Genomic DNA, 15,307 nt, shown 5'->3' with positions numbered 1-15,307 from the left:
TACATCATAATATATTATTTAATTTGGAATATATTGTATCTCGTTTCTCTTTATTATATTTAAAAACAGAATTATTCTTCCTCCCTCCTAATATTTTATTTTCCTTTTGTTTGAAATAGTTTTCCTTTAATTATAAAATTGTATCTTGTAATATCAAAATTCTAGATACTTGGAAAGAAATTTAAAGCTGCCTGTACGAAACAGATTGAAACCTGAAATTTGAATCAGTTATTATTTGGCAGCAAACTATTTCCCCAGGCCTCTTTTCCCATCTCCACTACCAAAGGAGAACTTCCATCTTTTATTTTGTGTGAAAAATGTAAACCAACCAGTAATTCTCTTACTTTGTTTCCTGCAGTAAATTGTATAAAAATAGTGTCTGATTTCTTGGGTGCTCCTTGGGCATGAAACTCAGAGGTGACCTACTTCTGTACAGAAATAAAAGTTTTGTTTTTTCTTGATTCTGTGTGACATTGGCTTCTCCACACCAGATTCCAGTAAATAGCCAGCTATCTGGCCAAAAGATAACTCTCTGTGTGATTGACATAGTTCTTCTCTCTTGCTCAATCTAAATTGATAGGGTTGCTGTTTGAACAAATAAAGAGATTTTGGGTTGATAGTGTTGATTTGGGTTGATAGTGTAGCTTGGTAATCAGGCTAGGATTGTATTTATAAATAAATAAATACATTCTTGGCCTGATTACCAAGCTACACTATCAGCTCAAATAACTATGCTAGATATCAATGATTGGGTCTTAAGTTTTCCCCAATTTAAAGTGGGAGCACACAATGTTGGGATTTTTATATTTAGTTGACCTGGTAGCTTGAAATTTAAAAAATGTTTCCCTTTCTTTACAATTTTGTTTTATGGGAAGAAAAATCCGCTCCAGTTCCAAGTTGGGAGAATTGTGCTGGAATTAAAATGGAGGCTGACTGCAAGGCAAGGTTTATTTGGTTTCCAGAAACTTCAGTGACAGCAGCAATGTTTCTATGGTGGCTGACAAAATGGTTGAGTGAGATGATGGATCTTTATAGGTTGTTGGGGTTTTCTGATTGAGATGCTCCAGGGGGTTGCGCAATGTAGTGAGCCTTGTATCCTTTACTATTTCAATGGTGGTGGGTTAATCCTATTATGTCTTAAAGGTCATGCCCTGCCTTTAGAATTTGGGTGGGGGAATGTAAATTCTTAATCCCATAAAATTAATCCCAAATTCTTAATCCCATGAGGGCTGTGGTTGAAGGCATTTTGTTTATGGATAGATTGGCCCAGTCTTTCTTAATAGGTACAAAATATCCATCTCTAAAGACTTGAGCCTTCTGCTTGAGGCTGTTAGAAAATACTTGGGCTGCTTTCTGTTAAGCATGCTTCTCCATTTTTCTTTTGGGGAAATATTCTATCCTGCATCTCTTAATATTAAGATTAAACAATATTTTAATCTGGGGAAGGGGGAGGAACTTCCTACAGTTTCAAGAAAGGAAGGGTTTTTTTCCCCTCTGCTTTTGGGAAAGCTATTTAAACCATTTTAATTACTCCCCCCCCCCTTCTGTTTGCCGTTTGAAATTGCACAAACTCCGAGACAGGAAAAGAAACCCCATCGAGAGGGTCGGTCTATTTTCATCCTTCCACAAAATTATGCTAGTCAGAGGTGTAAATTTACCATTCCCGCCACTAACACGGGCAAGTTCATCACTGTAATACTTAGTCGATATATTTGGAGGACAGTAAGTTCCGGAAGACTAGCATGGGCAAATATTTTCTAAGCCAGGGTGGGCTAACATTTCCCTCCGATTAAGAATTATTGCGGCAAAAGTTTCTGTGACGGTTTATACACATTTGCGAAGAAAGGAAACGCTTGCTGCATTTCCTAGATTTTCCTGCCCTCCTTGCCGAAGAAAAGCGGAATCTGCGCTTTATGCAGCGGCCCGCCCTAAGGCAGTGCTAGCCTCATCTTCCCTTTCTCTACGACTATAGATCCCAACCGGTGTGTGCTGATGGATGCTGGGAATTGTAGTCAATAAACAGAGGCTCTCAGCTTTAGGGAGTCTACTCTACACTTTTTTGTCTCTACGGTTACGCGCCCCGCCAACACGGCACGGTGCGGAAGTGCCGGGTGGGAGGCGACGTACAGTACGCGGAAGGAGGTCGCCGTAGAAAGCCTGTTGGAGTGGATATTCCGCGCTGCAGACCAGGAAGGTAGGTGTGCGGGGCTCCACCTCCAACATAAGCCCGCCCACTGGGTCCTCGCCACGCCTCTTTGTTCTCAAAGCCTCATGCCGGTTCCGTTCCCAGGAACAGGTACTGAGGGATCGGGAGCCCGGACGGCTGGCTTCCCTTAGCACAGGTGCGGCAGAGCTTCGGATGCTGAGTATTGTGGTTGGAGCCCTGGGGCGGATGCGGAGGCAGGTCTCCGCCCCGGAGCCCGTGCAGTCATGAGAAGAAAGCGCATAGCTCTGAGTCTGCAAAGAGTATATTTCACTAACCAAAGCTGGAAATCCAATAACTCCTCCTATTATTAATAATTATTCGCTCGGAAGCTGGTCCAAGATTCAGGAACATTTTGTGCCAGTGTGAATTATATATATATATAGAAAGAGAGAGAGAGAGAGAGAGAGAGCAAGCAGGATAGTAAGGCCCAAACGCAGCTTCCAGAGATAGAAACTTTCTGTGCATAAAAAAAGTAAGTTAGGACTTTTTAATTAGACCAAGCATTTCGGAGTTATTCCTGGTGGCTTTCCTGGCAGACTGTCTCTCTTTTTTTCTATACACAAGATTAGGCAGAGTATCAGTTTCTTTTTAAGTAGTCAGCAAAGTATTCATCATTTCATTATAGTTGCCCACAATTTTTTTTTTCTGAGGTTAACTTTTAAGACAACTCTATTTTTACAGAGCTTGAAATCAACTCATAATATCCTCTCCAGTTAGGTTAATGTTTTACCTCTCAGTAAGATTTCAGTTAACTTTCTCACATTTGTGAAACAATTCTATCTATAATTGTCTTGTTGCCTGTATTTTTAAACAAACTGTGATTTTATATGTTGCAGTTTTGCCTGGATGTCCTCTGTATGTGTTGGAAATACAATTGCTAGGTTTTCTTATAGTTGCATTGCCTTTATACATCTGGAGATAGCAAGCTTGAGAAGGCAGGTTTGTACTTATTATTTATTTACTGTAACTATTTTGCAATGTTTGCCCTACTTTTCATCCGTTCTCCCAGTATATGAACGTTTGCAAACTTCTTAGATTTTTATAGCTGTGTGACTTTTGGGTGGGGTATAGATTTACATATGCTAGGGTTTTATTAGACTTGCATATTCAATGAAGTAGTACGTTTTCAAAAAAAAAAAAGAAACTTCTACCACACTTGATATTCAAGGTTATGACAAGATCTGATGTTTTTCTGTCATTCCTCTCTGCAAAGCTTCATTGATGAGAGAACAACCTAGCAAATTCCAATCAAAGCAAAACTAGAATTGGAAAAAGCAAAATTGGGATTTTTGTTAATGACTGGCTGGACAACTTTCTCATTATTTCTTTGCCTGGTCTCTTTTATTTAGAGATGCTGAAGTTGGAAACTGGGACTTCCTCTTTGCATTGCAGAGCATGTACTTATGTACTGAATCAACGATCCCCCTCCCAAAATGGAAATTCCCACATGTAGAATCTCAGTGAGGTGATGTGTGACCAAACTAGCCACTGAGCTATTTCTCTCTGTCAATAAAGTCTTCTTTGAGTCAAATAACTACTGGTGGCTTCATGCATTTGCCTTAGCAGAAATACAAATGCTGCTTGTAATTGCCTTCTTCTGGAATGTTGTCTTGATCTCTCATTCCAGTCTGTAGTTCTGGACTTTTCATGTCATCCAAATATTAATAAGATCCACCCTTGCTTAGCTTTTCCAGATCAGATAAAGTTTCTCAGACATTAAGCTGTGCCCAATGTTACACAACAAGATCCTGTTGTACCATGTCAGCCCTACCACATGGACTACACAAAATAAGCTAATTCTACTTTATTGTAAAGCTACATTAACACAATTCACTCTTCACATCCTTGTCTCCTTTACAGTGCAAGAAATAGGAAGGGTCCCTTATGAGCCTCTTGCCCACCTGCTATCCACCTGCAGTCTATGCTGTCTCTTTTTTGATTATTTGAGGTTGGTAAAATGAAGACCCAGATTGTTGGGGGCAAGATGCTGGCTCTATAAACCATTTATAGGACTGTAAAGCACTGCAAAGTGGTATATAAATCTAGGTGCTATTGCTATCATCCTATCCTTGATTTCTGATTGCTGAATTAATGTTAGCTTCTGAAGCATCTCTGATAATTTCTTTCTCTCCATTGTTGTTGCAGGGTTTTTATTAGATATTCTCTTGCCTGGCATCCTTATTTGTGATGCAGAGTATATTTTGAAGGCTCTAGAGCTGTAAAGATTCCAGAGTGGGATACAAGACAGAATGGCTGAAGCTGTCCATTATATTCATTTGCAGAACTTCAGCAAGTCTCTTCTGGAGACCCTGAATGGACAACGTCTAGGTGGTCATTTCTGTGATGTGACAGTGCATATCCAGGAGGCCACCCTGCGGGCTCACCGTTGTGTACTGGCTGCTGGCAGCCCCTTTTTCCATGATAAACTGTTGTTGGGCTACTCAGAGATTGAGGTACCCCCTGTTGTCCCCAGCCAGGTAGTGCGTCAGCTGGTGGAGTTTATGTATAGTGGCTCTCTGGTCGTAGCCCAGTCTGAAGCTCTGCAGATCCTCACCGCTGCTTCCATCTTGCAAATCAAGACTGTCATTGACGAATGCACCCAGATCATCTCTCAGAATCGCAGCCCGAAACCCCCCACTGTTGCTCCAGCGGTACCCCTATCTCTTCCCAGAGTTCTGCCCGGCAAGCCCCAGGAGCAACAATCCAAAGAGGTCATTGGCAGCCTCTCACGACCAGGTGACCTTGACACTGCCCACCTTGAACCCCCAAAGCTGCTTTGTGCCTCAGAGGTGCGTTATAAATTGCGAGACTTGCTGTCCTCCCAGCACAGAGAAGCTAGGACAGCTGCCTGTGAAGGGTCCATAAGTGAAGGAGATGCAGGAGGTTCCTACCTGCACTCCACTGAATCTGCCCCCAGTTGCCATAGCCGCAAGCAGCGCCAGCCAGTGAGGCTTCAGCTGTCTGAGACAATGCCAGTGATCATCAAAGATGAAGAAGAAGGCGGTGGGGAAGGCCCAGAGGGGTCGGAGGCAGAAAGAGAGGCCAAACTGAGCTGCTTTGCTGAATGCAGTGGGAGTGGCCCCTTTACTGCTGATTTTGGTGACCAGGCAAAGGATTCTGGGGGTAGCAGTGGAGCAGACCGGAAGGAGAGCCTCCACTTGGATTATGCCACCCCGGAAGGTCAGGATTTCTTTGGAAATCAGGATGTCTTTTCCGAGTCCTTCATCCCATCCTGGCAGGGAGAAGAAAGTGGAGAAGAGGCTACAGTTTCCACCTCTCGAGATAGAGATAAATTCCATCCTGATTGCAATGTAGAGGCTTCCAATCTAAGGAACTTAACAGGAGAATTCAAGCAAGACCTAAGTGGCTCCACCTCTGGGTTTCCACCCCGGAGCAGCAGTGGTGGGGCTGAGGGCTTGACCTTTGTCTCCTCCCTAGGCATCCAGCGGGAGCTCAAGGCAGAAGTCACTAATACCAGCACAGTCACCAGTAATACCAGCATCTTCCAGTTCCACTTACCTCAGCCTGGTGGCGTAGCCCAGACCTTCTACAGCATTCAGCAGCAGCAGCAGCAGCAGCAGGAGTCAGGTGCCAGCAATATGGTGCAGCTCAGCCCCAACACAATGGTTACCGGTGCTCTTCATGGTGGGGAGCAGCAGAGCCAACAGCCTGGAACCTCCCGCTGCTTGGAACCTTCCTATCAATGTAGCCACTGCCAGAAAACGTTCAGCTCTCGGAAGAACTACACCAAGCACATGTTCATCCATTCTGGTAATGAAATCTGTAAGCCAGGGAGGTGGGTTGTCAGTGCTGGGGAAGAACAAGGCTGGGCCTCAGAAAATATCACTGTTCAGTGATTGAACAAGGTTGTTTTTCCTACTGTTTTGAGAGAATGGTAAATGAAGGCAGACACAAGGAGCTGACACTAGACTAGAGCAATGGTTCTCAACTTGGATAGCAAAGATGTGTGGATTTTAACTCCCAGAATTCACCAGCCAGCATGTGCTGGCTGGAGAATTCTGAGAACTAAAGTCCACAAATCTTATTGTTACTCAGGTTGAGAAATATTGCACTAGAAAGAAAGAACATTTCTTGCTGATTTCCAAGAAAAGTTGTAAGTAAATACACGCAGCTAGGAAAAATGTGCACAAAAATCCAAATAGAGCCACAGATGTTTTAAAAAAACCAAACGCTCAAACCAATACAGGTAGTCCTTGACTTGGAACCATTCTTTTAGTGGCCATTCAAAGTTATAATGGCACTGAAAGAAGTGGCTCGTGATCGTTTTTCCACAGTTACGAGCATTGTCGCATCCTTGTCGCATGATCAAAATTTGTGCACTTGGCAAATGTCATACATTTATAATAGTTATGGTGTCCTGGGGTCATGTGACCTACGACCTGACAACAAAAGTCAATGACGAAGCTAGATTCACTTAATGACCCTGTTACTCACTTAACAACCACAGTGATTCACTTAACAATTGTGGCAAAATTCACTTAACAACTATATTGCTTAGCAATGGAAATTTTGAGTTCAATTATGGTCGTAAATCAAGGACTGCCTGTAATGTGCAAATGGATGAAAGGTAGGAAATAAAAATGAGAAACTAAAATTGGCCAAGTCACACCTCAAATCTTTTCCTGCTGTTGAAATACAAATGATCACGGAAAGACAGTAGGATTGGCTGCTTTGATAATAAATGTTTTAAGGAGAAAGGTTGAGTGAATGGAGAAAATGCAAGAAGCTTCAGGGTGAGAAAAATCTGGTTTCTTGCAATTGCTGCAATGTCTTTTCCTGCCAGTGCTTTTTATTTTTCTCCTCCGCTGACATCCTGCTGGAAAACTGGTACTGGGGATTGAAATACTTGGGTCTCAGGGAAGCCAAACGAATGACATTAGCTTTTTTGTGTAGAAATTCCTTAAACTTGAGAGCCATCAGACAGAACATATTAGCAAACCACCTAGGGATGGGGCAGAAGGGAAATGGGTACAATTAAAACAAAAAGTGAGCGTGTCCCAAATAAAACACAATGTTTGGCTAAAAACCCTTTCCTAAATTGATTTTTCCTCTCCTTCAGCTAAATGTAGTAATTTAACTTAATTTAATTTTTAACTAACTTTAGGCAAACTTTTGGTGACAACTGTTGATGGGGTTTGTTCGATTTTAAGATAAGCCACTATGGTGCAAACAATCATAGTTACAATAAACCAGGTCTTAGAATGCAAATGATTCTTATCACAGGGTGGTGCGAATACAGCATTACAGTCACTGGGACATAGCTGCTTTGAGTTGCAGACAGGGATGAAAATTACATCCCAGAATTCTCTGAAAACTCTTTTTTGCCTTTAATCCAGATAATTATAATAATTAGAGGGCCTATTTGATCTAATAGATGAGGAATGAGGAAACTATTAGGCATGAGTGTCCCTGAACCAGTCACTCTCAGCCCTAGGAAGCAAGCAATGGCAAGCATTTGGCAAGAAAATTTATTTTTTTAAATTAAATACCTTTAATTTTTTTAATTAAATACCTTTAATTAAGATATATTTAATTAAATACCTTTAATTTTTTTTAATTAAATACCTTTAATTAAAATATATTTAATTAAATACCTTTAATACCTATTTAACAGCCAAGTTTCCTGATTACCTGAATACAGGTAATCCTCAATGTAATGACCAGTTGTTTAATGCTCTTTTGCAATCACAACAACCTTAGAATGGTGAAACATTTCTAGCCATTGTAAAACATCATGCCATTTTACAATGATCCATTCCCCCAGTGCACCAAATGATTTTACGCATGGGTAAGATTTTATGTGTGGGTATATTTTTCCTCCCATACTGGGAGGAGAAATTCTCCGACATGCTAGAAGAATGGACCTCAAATATGGCAAAAACACTAGCAAATGCCATCATTCTTGTGATTGTTCTCCCCGGTGGGATGGGGAGTGCCCAAACCTCCCAGCTGAGGTGGGAGGCCCAAACCCTCTTCCCAGCCCACTCTTCTTAGCATTCCACTTAAAACACACATGGCTGCTTAATGACCACAACTGGGAGAGTCAGGATTGCAATCGTTGAGCAAAGTGGTCATGTGGCATCTCACTTAATAACTGGTTCACTCAATATCCAAGATTCTGGGCCTCCCAGAATTGTGATAGGTAGAGGGACAACCTATATACTGTACAGTATATGTTGTGGTCATTGCACAGTTATCACTGTAGAGATAACTACAATGCCTGCCTTGTTACTCTATTCAGTGAAAGGATCTCTGCATTGCAAAACAGACAAAGCAGCTCTTTATAGCTATGAAGAGAACCTTTGTTTTTCTGAGTCCCCAAGAACTGCAAAGAGTAATGCAGTGATTTCAGTGAAATTCTTGAAAAGAACGCATTTGTCTTTTTTGTCTTTCTTTTGCACTGGGATTAAGTTAAAACAAATCAAACAAAGGTTTAACAGGCCTCCCTCCATAATCTGGGGATGCTTTGGGATCATAAAAGGAGAGGTGCCGGTTGGTTTCTCCCATCCCTCCTTCCCATTGGAGAGCAAGTTTTTTGTTAAGAAATGAAAATTTGGCCTGCTCAACCGGCCTGCTGTGCTGTTCCCTTTCTAGGTGAGAAGCCCCATCAGTGCAGCATTTGCTGGCGTTCCTTCTCACTGCGGGACTATCTGCTCAAGCACATGGTGACCCACACTGGTGTGCGTGCCTTCCAGTGCTCCATCTGCTGCAAGCGCTTCACCCAGAAGAGCTCCCTCAACGTGCACATGCGCACCCACCGCCCTGAACGCTTCCAGTGCTGCATCTGCAACAAATACTTCTCCCACCGTACTCTGTTGGAGCGTCACATGACCACTCACACTGCCTGGAAAGGGGGCCCATCAGATGCCCCCGGGGCTCTTGTCACATCCTCCTCCCCAGCTGACTGGAAGGAGAAACCAAATGTTGCCACCACGGCTGCTCCTGCTGCTGAGGCAAGCATCATTCCTGCTCCTGTGGCTTGGAAAGCAGGGGAGCCGACTGCTGAGAGCACCATCAGTGGTTGGAAGACAGGAGATCCGAGCCAGGCAGAAAGTCGTCTGGTAACCTGGAAGGGAGAAGCTACTGGGGAAAATTCAGTTACGGCCTGGAAAGGAGATCCTACTTCGGAAACCTCCATGCAGCCTCATACTGTCTAGAACATATGGGCCTTTTTTGCTGCTTGATCCAACCCTTGTGGTTTATGGAGATAGATGGCATCAAGGCTTACTTTGAGTCCTTTAATCTGGAAAAATATCTGATGTGGTATGTTGCAAACTAGAAAGGCAAAGTCTTCAGGGCTACCACTGTAGATTCTACAAGGGATAGTGCTACCACGGGCAGACCATGCACTCTGCTGTAGGACACAGATGGAGACTGTGTCCAATGGCTGTCTCTTAGTCTGCCTGTAGTGCAATAGTATAGCATATGCTTTGCATGCTGGGAGTCATAAGTTGAATCCCTGATCTTATCAGTTAAATGACATGTTAGCAGGACTGGGAATGTCCTTTGACTGGAATTCAAAACAGGATTTTCCAAAAAGAGTGGATCACATTAATCTTATTGGACCAATAGACTGACCTACACTAAGGCAATGTAATACTGGATTTCCCAGAAAATAAGACCAGATCGTATTTTCTTTTGACCCCTGAAATAAGCACTTGGCCTTATTTTGGGGAGGTTTATTTTTTTTTGAGGTGGACAATGCGGCAAGCGCGATCACCTCATGGCTGCTCAGCCCCTTAACCGCCGTTTGCAGATCAGCTGATCCAGTGAGGGCCAGAAATTCTGTCTCTTGCCAGCCCTAGCCCTGTCGACCTGAGACTGGGGGGGAGGGAGGCCAGAGTTCCGAATAGTGGCCAGTGTAGGCTCTGTCTGCACAGCCATGAAGGGGATCTGCATGGCCAGTTCTTGCCCACAGCATTGCCAGCCAGGATAGGTTCAGAGCTGCTGCTGGCCGAGATCAACAGATTTGATCTCGGCCAGCAGATTTGGTGAGCCAGACGCACTGCCGCCCCCTGGGAGGACAAGAGGGAGAGGAGGCGCTGCGAGAGAGCCCATTTCTCATGTTCTTCTCCTTCCGGGTGGTGGCAGTGCGTCCGGCTCACCGAATCTGGCCTGCTGATCTCAGGCGGCAGCAGCAGCCTGGGACTCATGGCCCAGTGCCAATCCCCATGTCATCTGCCCCGCATATTTGTTCAGTAGGGATTTGGGGACTAGCCGGGCTAGCTGAGTGTGCACAAAATGCGGAGCTGGAGACTGGGGCTTGGGGGCGGGGGGTCGAGCCCAGCTGGCTTCACATGGGAGAAGAGTGGCGAGGGAGCCCATTTCTCGCGTTGGGTCAGGTGGTGTTCGCCCACACAGAGGCCGGGCATCTGTGTGTGTGTGAGAAAGAGAGAGAGAAAAAGAAAGACACGGTGGAAAGGAAACCCTTTCAAACAGCATTGCCTGCAATTCTCTTTCTCTGTCATTTATCACACACACACAGACATTTGATTGCTTGAAAGGGACAGGCTGTGCTTTGCTTGTACCATAAGCACTTGCTTTAAGCATGTGCTTCCCATAATCTTGCCTGCCTTTTTGTCCATTTTTCAAGCAGCAGCAGCCGGGTAGTGGGGGGCGGCGATTCCAACAGACCACATGGCTTTCTGCCTCATCATGCAGCAGCCTGAGGAACACCGGAGCTGCAGGTCTGGCGGAGTGCAAACCGTGCTTGCTGCCTGCTTCATAGCCACAAGGTGAGCTGCGGAAGACAGGAGCTCTTGGCTGTAAGGTTGCCTGGTGCTGTGGGGAGGGCTAGGGCTGGCAACTGCCAGAAAAATCTCCAGGCACCAGGAGAGACAGACCTACCAGCCCTCGCTGGATCAGCTGATCCGCGGGCCGCAGTTAAGGGGCTAAGCAGCCATGAAGTGACCAGGGAAGGGAAGAGCTGCCTCCTGTGCTGGCCATGCCCACCCCCTTCATTAGGGCTTACTTTTGGGGTAGGGTGTATATTAGGCTTACCCCAGTGGTGCTATTTAGCCAGTTCTATCCAGTTGGGGCGAACCGGTAGCGGCAGCTGTGGGAGGCTCCGCCCACCCACCCAGACATCATCACGTCCCGTTTTTTACGCTCTGTGTATGTGCTCCCATTTGCTAACTGGTAGCTAAGGTAAGTGAATACCACCCCTGGCTTACCCCCCAAAAATCGAGCTAGACCTTACTTTTTGAATAGGTCGTATTTTCAGGGAAATGTAGCTTAATGCTGGGAAATGGTGGCTGAATCTTTAAATACATGACAATAAATCACTTGAGTAACAGGTGCTGGGGTGGGATATAATCTCCCAAAAATATCTGGCGACATACAGGACACTACATGAATACTTGCCTTGTTCCAACAAGGCAGTTCATAGATAAGACTGCAGCAACAAATATGAAGCACAATATTGTGGGATCCTTGGTGCTCTCTGAGTAGGGCAAGAAAACAGTCAAGCTAAGAGAGCACCAAGGACCCCTCCCCCTTCAACCCTGACGTACAGATATTCTGTTGTATTGGAAGCACAATATTCTCTGTCTGCAGCTAATATATTACTGACTTATATTTTTAAGACAGTTTGGTTTTATTTTGTTGAGAAAGTTACCAACACCTTTCCATTTTGTTTTCTTTTTCTATCTAGGAATAAAGCAGTGTCTGAATCTGTCTGAATTTTAGAGTAGTAAGACTGTGATGAAATTGCTGTAGATGGAGTCTTAAAACAGTGGCTTTTTTGAGCCCACATTCTAGTAGTTCTCGATTTACAATCATTCACATAGTGACCTTTAAAGTTACAACAGCACTGAAAAAAGTGACTTATGATCTTTTTTCACGCTTAGGACTGTTGTAGCATTCCCATATTCATGTGATCAAAATTTGGACATTTGGCTTGGGGTCAAAGACTGGCATCTTTTTATAACATTCATAGTGATTCATGTGTAATCTACTGACAAAGTCAAATGAGAATGCCAGATTCATTTACTAACTGTATTACTAACTTAACAACTGCAGTGAGATTCACTTAACAACTGTGGCAAGAGAGGTTATAAAATGGGACTAAACTCTTAATAACTCTCTTGCTTAGCCACAGAAATTTTGGGCTCAATTGTGGTGGTAAGTTGAGGACTAATCTCTACAGCATGGAAAAGCATGAAAAAAATATTATATTTTCACTTAATGGGATATCAAAGAGCAGAGGTTGGGAAATCTGCACCTGAAATCCTGGAAGGCAGTGATAAGATATGATATTTGGACTACATCAATGATAGAAGTTCTGTAACCATATATATGTTAAACTGCAGGCCTCAATATACCTCACAGCTCATGTTGCTGGCAATTCAGTGACATTGGGCAGATCACAAACATCTTATATGTTAATTGACATTAAGTAGTGTCTTATGTTTGCATGTCTGTAGAATCAAAACTTGCTTACTTGACAGGAGACTCAAAGAGCTTCTTTTTAGGGAATCAGTCCTGCCATGCAGATGGAAAAATGCAACCTATTGTTTCCAAATGAATAGTGATTGGGTTCTGCCAGTCATATCACCATCTGCTTGCCCTTCTTTGGTTCCTGACAGAGAGAGGTTGGTGGGTGGGTGGTTTGTTTTTTTAAATTTCAGATTCAATGCTAGTTATAGAAGCAATGGATTGAGCAGGCAGAGAAGAATGTGCCCTTGGCTTCATACTCAACAAATAGAGATATCTTGATTTTGTTTAGGTAATTATAATAGTAAAATAAAACAAACACATTTGAGTATCTGCTCCATTACCAGAAGATTTATATGTCAGGAAGTATGTCAATAATAAAATGTTACTGGAACAGAAAGTAATATTTTGCAGACCATCCATCCCCTACATTGCAGTCCAAGATCCTTCACCCATCAGCCAAGTCCATTAAAAATATCTTGGTTCACACATCCCACTAACCATAGCTTGTTACATCTCTGTTTTGTTGATCAAACAGGGAAGCAACATAATCATAGTTTTTTTTTTTTTAACCAACTTCTGATGTATTTACTTATAGCTCCCTGGGCTTTGCAATTCTGGTTTTTGGCACATAGACAAACTCACGAAAGAACAAATAAGCTATATGGTTTCATTTCATATATTGCACAGAACGGTGGTTGCAGTCAATATAGCTGAAATGTATTATTTCCAATTGTGATTTACCATCATCATATAACCTCTGGTCCATTTCAAATCTTGGATGAAAGCCAATCCCAGCCTGTGTGTACTTATGGATTTTAGTGGCATGTTACAGTAGTGATGACCAGTTGCTCAGATGGCTTTAAAAGGCAATTGAATGAATGCATGAAGCAGGGTTTCTAAGCTTTTTGGACATTGGAGAGCCAGTTTGGGGTATGGATTGAGATGCTGGCCTAAAAACCAGGGGACTTTGAATTCTAGTCCTGCTTTAGTCATGAAAGTGGGCTGGGTGTTTTTGGACAGTCACCCTCTCAGCCCAACCCATCCACTTCACAGGTAGTTGTGAGCAAAATAGAAGGAAGGAGAATTATGTATATTTGCTGCCTTAAATTACTTATGAAGTAAGAGATCTTGCCCCTGACCCAGGGATGAAATTCAGCAGGTTCTGACAGGTTCTGGAGAACTGGTAGTAGAAATTTTGAGCAGTTCAGAGAACCAGTAGAGAAATTTTGAGTAGTTTGGAGAACCGGCAAATACCACTTCTGGCTGGCCCCAAAGTGGGTGGGAATGGAGACTTTGCAATATCCTTCCCCCAGGAGTGGGGAGGGAATGGGGATTTTGCAGTATACTTCCCCTGGAGTGGGGAAGAAATGGGGATTTTGGAATAACCTTCCCCTGCCACGCCCATCTAGTCACGGCCACAGAACCGGTAGTAAAAAATTTGGATTTCACCACTACATTGTGGGGTGTGATAGAGTTCAGTATTTTCTCCACTCCTAATTAATTTTTGGATACGGTCATCTACAGCCATAGCTATTATCAGTATGCTGATGGTACCTAGCTGTATATCTCCGTCTTTTGGTAAAGTAAGTGACATGTTGATGTCCTGTCTCATTGCCTGGAGTCTGTTGATATCTGGATGGAGAACAAAGGGCTTCAGCTTCACTGGCAAGATTTAGTGGTGCTCTGGGTGAAGGAGCACTGCTCCAGGCAGACCCAGTGCATGATATGGGGGTCCTTCTGAACTTATGACTCCTGCTTGATGAGCAGATGGCATTTGTGACTTAAACTTGTGTGCCAATTTTGCTCATTCTGGCTCATACGGTTCTAGTTCATGCCTGATCACCTCTTTCATGGATTACTGTAATGTGCTTTACAAAGACTACCCTTGAAGGGTACAAAATGTGGAGGCATGGGCATTTATGTGCTTATCTAGATCAGTGCGTGTTACACTTCAGCTCTACAAGCTACATTAATTATCAGTTTGCTTCTGGGTTCAATTAAAGATGTGGATAATATTCAGCATGGGCACCTAGTTACTTAAGCATCTCCTCTCCCCGGTTATATCTGCCCATCCCATCAGGTCTTTCAGGAAGAGCATGTGGGGCTCCCATTCACAAAGGAATGCCAGTAGGCCTCAATTCATGTTCTCATGCCTCAGCAATGCACAATGATTTGCTTTGAAAGGTGTACTAATTATAAAGAGGAGGAGCCACAATGGCAACTGTCCAAGTCTTGAAGGCCAACTGCCTCTGGGGTCTCCAGGGATACACCTGATTTGTCTGATGCTGTCAACAGAAAGTGTTAACTTTTTAACAGCATCCAAGTTTAGTTAATTAGTCAACTGCTACTTAAGTAGGAGGGGAAGCATGTATGAAAAGTCCTCCCTTGGAGCTTATTTACACTCCATGCTAAGAAATATCTGGAGATTTTTTTTAATTAATCCCCAAGCAAGCGGTAGCAATTAGTGCTCACCATCCTCAATTCTCTGCATGATCATTTACCTTTTGGGAACATCCTTAGGGAGGCTGGTAGAAAGAAAAAAGGCCATAAAACTGCAGCCTAGCCATCTCTCAAGTGTGGTTTTGCAGGGATAGCATTGGGACAAGCAACAATCTTTTATGTACACTGAGAGCATATGCACCA

At 43.4% G+C, this 15,307-nt stretch overlaps 1 protein-coding gene across 5 annotated transcripts; it reads left to right on the top strand.

Annotated features, from left to right (window-relative positions):
* The first annotated feature begins 2,085 nt into the window (after window positions 1-2,085).
* Window positions 2,086-13,061, top strand: ZBTB45 (zinc finger and BTB domain containing 45). Of its 5 annotated transcripts, none has more exons than XM_034423142.3 (5): window positions 2,086-2,194; window positions 3,043-3,145; window positions 4,067-4,154; window positions 4,352-5,977; window positions 8,822-13,061. In XM_034423142.3, exons 4-5 carry the CDS (start codon window positions 4,456-4,458, stop codon window positions 9,382-9,384), a joined length of 2,085 nt encoding a protein of 694 aa, XP_034279033.1. In that variant the 5' UTR covers window positions 2,086-2,194; window positions 3,043-3,145; window positions 4,067-4,154; window positions 4,352-4,455; the 3' UTR covers window positions 9,385-13,061. The 5 variants fall into 5 exon arrangements, with proteins under 5 accessions (XP_034279033.1, XP_034279031.1, XP_034279035.1 ...); XM_087891964.1 differs by lacking the exon at window positions 2,086-2,194 and adding an exon at window positions 2,235-2,342; XM_034423140.3 differs by lacking the exon at window positions 4,067-4,154.
* Window positions 13,062-15,307: the final 2,246 nt, after the last annotated feature.

Source organism: Pantherophis guttatus, chromosome 4 (genome assembly GCF_059756535.1).
Source record: "Pantherophis guttatus breed Tessera chromosome 4, ASM5975653v1, whole genome shotgun sequence".
Taxonomy (NCBI): Eukaryota; Metazoa; Chordata; class Lepidosauria; order Squamata; family Colubridae; genus Pantherophis; species Pantherophis guttatus.
The sequence above is the reverse complement of the archived record's forward strand: the minus strand, read 5'-3'. Positions and strand labels throughout refer to the sequence as shown.